The sequence below is a fragment of the Miniopterus natalensis genome, chromosome 11, assembly GCF_054644295.1.
Source record: "Miniopterus natalensis isolate mMinNat1 chromosome 11, mMinNat1.hap1, whole genome shotgun sequence".
Lineage (NCBI taxonomy): Eukaryota > Metazoa > Chordata > Mammalia > Chiroptera > Miniopteridae > Miniopterus > Miniopterus natalensis.
Genome location: NC_142091.1, coordinates 51,513,760 through 51,518,380, shown reverse-complemented (window position 1 = coordinate 51,518,380; position 4,621 = coordinate 51,513,760). Strand labels below are relative to the sequence as shown.

The 4,621-nt window shown below is 53.0% G+C and overlaps 1 protein-coding gene across 3 annotated transcripts; it reads left to right on the top strand.

Moving 5' to 3' along the window:
- The first annotated feature begins 1,681 nt into the window (after nt 1–1,681).
- On the top strand, nt 1,682–4,391 carry LOC107546737 (serum amyloid A-2 protein-like). 3 transcript variants are annotated; one of them, XM_087822328.1, is made up of 3 exons: nt 1,682–1,772; nt 3,550–3,688; nt 4,328–4,391. In XM_087822328.1, exons 1-3 carry the CDS (start codon nt 1,682–1,684, stop codon nt 4,389–4,391), a joined length of 294 nt encoding a protein of 97 aa, XP_087678454.1. The 3 variants fall into 3 exon arrangements, with proteins under 3 accessions (XP_087678454.1, XP_087678455.1, XP_016080703.2); XM_087822329.1 differs by lacking the exon at nt 4,328–4,391 and adding an exon at nt 4,226–4,277; XM_016225217.2 differs by lacking the exon at nt 4,328–4,391 and adding an exon at nt 4,115–4,277.
- Nucleotides 4,392–4,621: the final 230 nt, after the last annotated feature.

Sequence of the window (4,621 nt, the reverse complement as noted above, 5' to 3'; positions counted from 1 at the left end):
GAGCAGGTTCTGGCATGGACCAACTCAGCTGTAAGGTGTTGGGATGTAGTGTCTGGTGAGGGTGATAATGGCAAGTGGCCACCATGGCAGAGAGTGGATAATGCCACTGTCCAGGATGAAGCCACCCATATGCTGCTTCTGGGCCATTTGGTCTCCTTTACCTCCTCCCTAGCCCTGCCCCTTTGCAAGGTGTTTTCTTGGGTTAAGGTAAATGCTTAACCTTCAGGGTATGAAGATGGACTGGGGAAGAACGAACCAGCAACAGATGACATGTCCACCCTCCTGTGTTCATATCCTGACCTCAGCCCTGCTGGGCTCCAGCACTGACCCCTCTCTCAGCCCCTTGCTCTTCCACCAGCCCCTGAGGAGCTATGCTGCCCTGATGCCATTTCTGACTCATAGTCACCCAAGGGGCAGACAGTGACCCCAAAGGGTAATACAGAGGACAAAGAGCTGATCCCCACCTGTCTCCTCACTGGGAGCCTGGCACTTCCCCCTGGGCTGCAAATGTGTCACAAAACACTCACTCCCGCTGTGAGGGATCTCTAGGTTTGGGTGAGGGAAAGCAGAGTACCTCCATCCATTGTCCCCACTCAACAGACAGCTCAGGTAATATCCTTATGAGTGGCTGAGCCAGCTGAGCAGGCCTTTCTGTGCCTTGGAGCTGAGAGCTTAGCATACGCACAGAGTGGTGGAAGCAGCCTTTCAGGGCACCCATGAGATTTGGTGGGCTAGCCTGTCAGTTAAGAAGCTCAAGGGCTTTAGACATGAACTCAAAGGGATTTCATTTCTGACACATATGCCATCAGGCTCAGCAAGGACCATCCTGAGAAAGTAACCAGGATGCTGGAGGAGATGTCCTCTAACTGCACACCTTCCAGCAGCCGGGGTGCCCCATCCTAGAGCCCACACCCTTCCTCTCCACAATCCAGGTGGCCTTGTTCAGCTCCTTCAACCGTCCCCCTGACCCATGGCTGCCTGGGCAGAGCAGGTCTACCATGTTCCTCAGGTTGCACAACAGGGAAATGACCTGTGCATGAAGACAACCATTGCCATCCAGTAAAGTGTTCCTTTGTACCTTTTTCGGAGAAATGACTGGCAGGGAATTTCCCCAGGTGCCAAGTCTGACTTTTCTTCCCTCCCAATGACCCCAACAGGGAGCGCTCAGTATAAATAATTAGCAGCCAGCTGTCCCCAGCAGGCAGGGACCAGCAGCTCTCCTCCACTGGAAACCAGGTGAGAGACCACTCCAGGGAGTGATTGCTCTAAAAAACTTACTCTGTTTTCTCTTTCCAGCAAGACTGTACATTCATTTTTAAATAATTATTCTATTTGTATCTGTGCTGTGTGAGGTCTGTGCTGACAGAGTAGCACAGGGTAAGTGCTTTTTGATTAATTACAGGCTGCTCAGGAGGGTCGGTTTGGTCCTAACTGCCCTCTTCCTGCATAATGCCACCTTGGTGACCTCCTAGACAGTCTTGGGTTCAGGGGTGATGCGTTCAGAAATGAGGGCCTTGGCTCTGAGTGAAGTCCTACTACAGTGCTTCCTAGATGGACAGCAGCATCTCATGAGAACAAAAGGAAATGCACAGCCAGGCTGTCTCTGAGACATATGAACCCCAAAAGGAGGTGTGCCAGCCTTGCCCGTGTCTCCCTGACCCTCCCCTTTCATTTCAGCACCATGAAGCTTGTCACAGGCCTCGTGTTCTGCTCCTTGGTCCTGGGAGTCAGCAGCCAGGACTGGCTTTCGTTCATGGGCCAGGCTTATGATGGTAAAGTTGCTGGAGGGGGGTTGGCACCCATGGCCACTAGGATTCACCCTGAGCATCCTTCGGGGTTGGGGCTACTGTCCTAAGTTGGGTTGCCCCATGTGGTAGAATGTGCCAGGTGTTTGGGGAGCTTTTCATCAAACAGACGGAAAACCACAGGACTTATTTCAATCAGTTACCAGAGAAAGAATAGTCAGTTCCCAGCTGGAAGGTAAGTTTGACTAGAAGACAGAGTAAGTCTTGAAATGGTATAAAACTTCCCTCAGACCAACTGCCCAAAGTGTGATTAAAGCTCTCCATCTCTGCTTCTCCACCTGCTCTCTCCCTCCCTCTCGCTCGCTTCCTCCCTCCCTTCCAACCCTAATTGGACAGTTGAGAGACCTGCAGCTTAGCTCTAGCTGGGGCTTCCTGTAGTCAGAGACACTGTCCCTGCTTTAGTCTGTTTGCTACCCTTTGCCAGCCTTTGCACTGACCAAACGGGAACTAGTCGCATCCATCGAGCCTCCTCTAGGAGCTCACCACTTCCATGCAATTTAGGGCAACCAACTCTCCTGGTCTGCCCAGGTCTGAGGAGTTTCCATGACACTTCCAGTGCTAACTGGGACAGTTCTAGGCAAACGGGGACAGTTCTGGTCAAGGTGGGACAGCTGGTCACCCACTCCACGTGGAGAGTAACTTGGTAGGCGGGCTTCTTGCCCAACCTTGAAGACTAGAGCAGCTGAGTCCGTTGACCAGGGACTACGTGCAAATCAGCAGGTGGCAGAGCAGAGTTTGAACCCGGCTGTGCGTGAGCCCACAGCTCTTGCCAAGCAGATGTGTCTGAGTACCGCTTCCTGCAGCTCGGTGGTTATCAGCCTCAGCTACATTCAGAAGCATGGAGAGCACTAAGAACTGCTGAAGCTTGAGACCCACCCCTAGAGAGTCTGGGGTGATTGGCCTGAGACGTGGCATGCGACTTTCACAGTCTCCCCAGGCGATGAGAAAGTGCAGCCAGGCTGAGAAACAGGCCCGCTGCTCCAGGGCTTGCTTGCCCACAGCCTCAGTCCAGCCTGCTTAGCAACTTTCCAGGATGCCACTCATGCCCCTGCCACTCAGAGGGACTCAGGTCACAGTCACGTGCATTCCGTCTACAAGCCTGCATTTCTTCGGCGGCAGGCAGAAGCGCTGTACGTCTGTGCCCGACTCTGAATCTGCTTTCCATGTGTCCACCTCACCCACCAAGTAAGCTGAACACCATCATACGTAGCTTCGCCCCACACCAGAGGTTCTTGATCCTGAGCAATCTGGTGGCCCGGGGCGTGGCGAGGTGAGAACCAGTGTTGGCTGTCTCACGGGGATATGCTGCCGCACCTAGCGGGCAGAGATGCAGGGATGCTGTGAACATCCTACAGTCCTCCGAAGGCCCAGGACAAGGAATTCTCTGGCACCAAATTTCAGTAGTGCTGAAGTTGAAATCCTGTTCTGTAAGACACCTCCTTGTCTCCTTTAAACTTATGTCCTAGGGGCCTAAGTGAGCTGGAGCCCACAGATAGCATGTCAGCCATTAGACCACCAGGCACAACACAGCCATGTCCCCACCTGAATGACTCTCATTAGAGTCACCTAGAGAAGACAAGTGGGCCTGGGGAATGTTCTTCTCAACCTGTGGTTTCCAGGGGGCTGTGACCACAGGCTGACACTAAGGCAGTGGTAGATTTTCCTTCCTTGATCTTCCCTAAGGGGTGTCACAGTTCTCTGATATTTCACCTGACATCTCTGTGCCATGTCCTTTCCTTCCCAGGGGCCAGAGACATGTGGAGAGCCTACTCTGACATGAGAGAAGCCAACTACAAAAACTCAGACAAATACTTCCATGCCCGGGGCAACTATGATGCTGCACAAAGGGGACCTGGGGGCGTCTGGGCTGCTGAAGTGATCAGGTAACAGGCTCCTGGGGATGCAGGCTGGTCCAGCAGAGCTTGGCTGCCTGGGGACTGGGAGGATGTGGGCCCTAGAGAAGGACCCTGTAGGCTGTGGCTCCTCATGTCCTTCCCGTGAGCCTTCTCCATCCCTGCCCAGCACAGGGCCTGGGCTTCTAGCAGAGCCAGAGAATGGCTTGTGGGCCTGTCTCCAGAAAGAGAACCTGAGCGTCAAGGGTTGATTCCCACCCTCCCCTCTGGGTGCTGTTCTCCCAGTGGCAGGGGGTCACCCAGGGCTGAGTGGGCTGTGCCCAGGTGGGCTCAGTGTTTAGCCTCTTTCCAGTCTCCTTTCAGAGCCATTAATGCCTTGGAAATGGGAGAGTTGGGAGGGTGGGGCTGTTTCTTATTAGCCCCTGATTCACCTCCAACCTGCTCTCCTCATTCCAGCGATGCCAGAGAGAATTTTCAGAGATTCACTGACCTTTTTAAGTATGGAGACAGTGGCCATGGCCTGGAGGACTCGATGGCTGACCAGGAGGCCAACAGATGGGGACGGAGTGGCAAGGACCCCAATCACTTCAGACCTCCTGGCCTGCCCAGCAAGTACTGAGCTGCTTCACTCTGCTCTCAGCAGACTGGCTGTGACCCCCATGAGATCAGGGACACCGAGTCATTGAGTTCCACATCCCTAGATTCTGATAGAGAACACATAATGAATGTGTAATAAATGCTTAAGAGATTAAATGTTGAAAACTGCATTATTTTTGGTGTAAGGACTACCCTTTGATTCCAAGGGGTGATGGATGGACATCCATGGGAAGGTCAAGCCTGTGCCTGTGTGTTTGGGTGTAGAGACACAATCTCAAGTCATATCGGGCAGACACCTTGCAGCAACTCTTCTGCAAATCATAACTTCACTCTGATTTGTGCTCTTTCAGGCCCTATCATGTACAG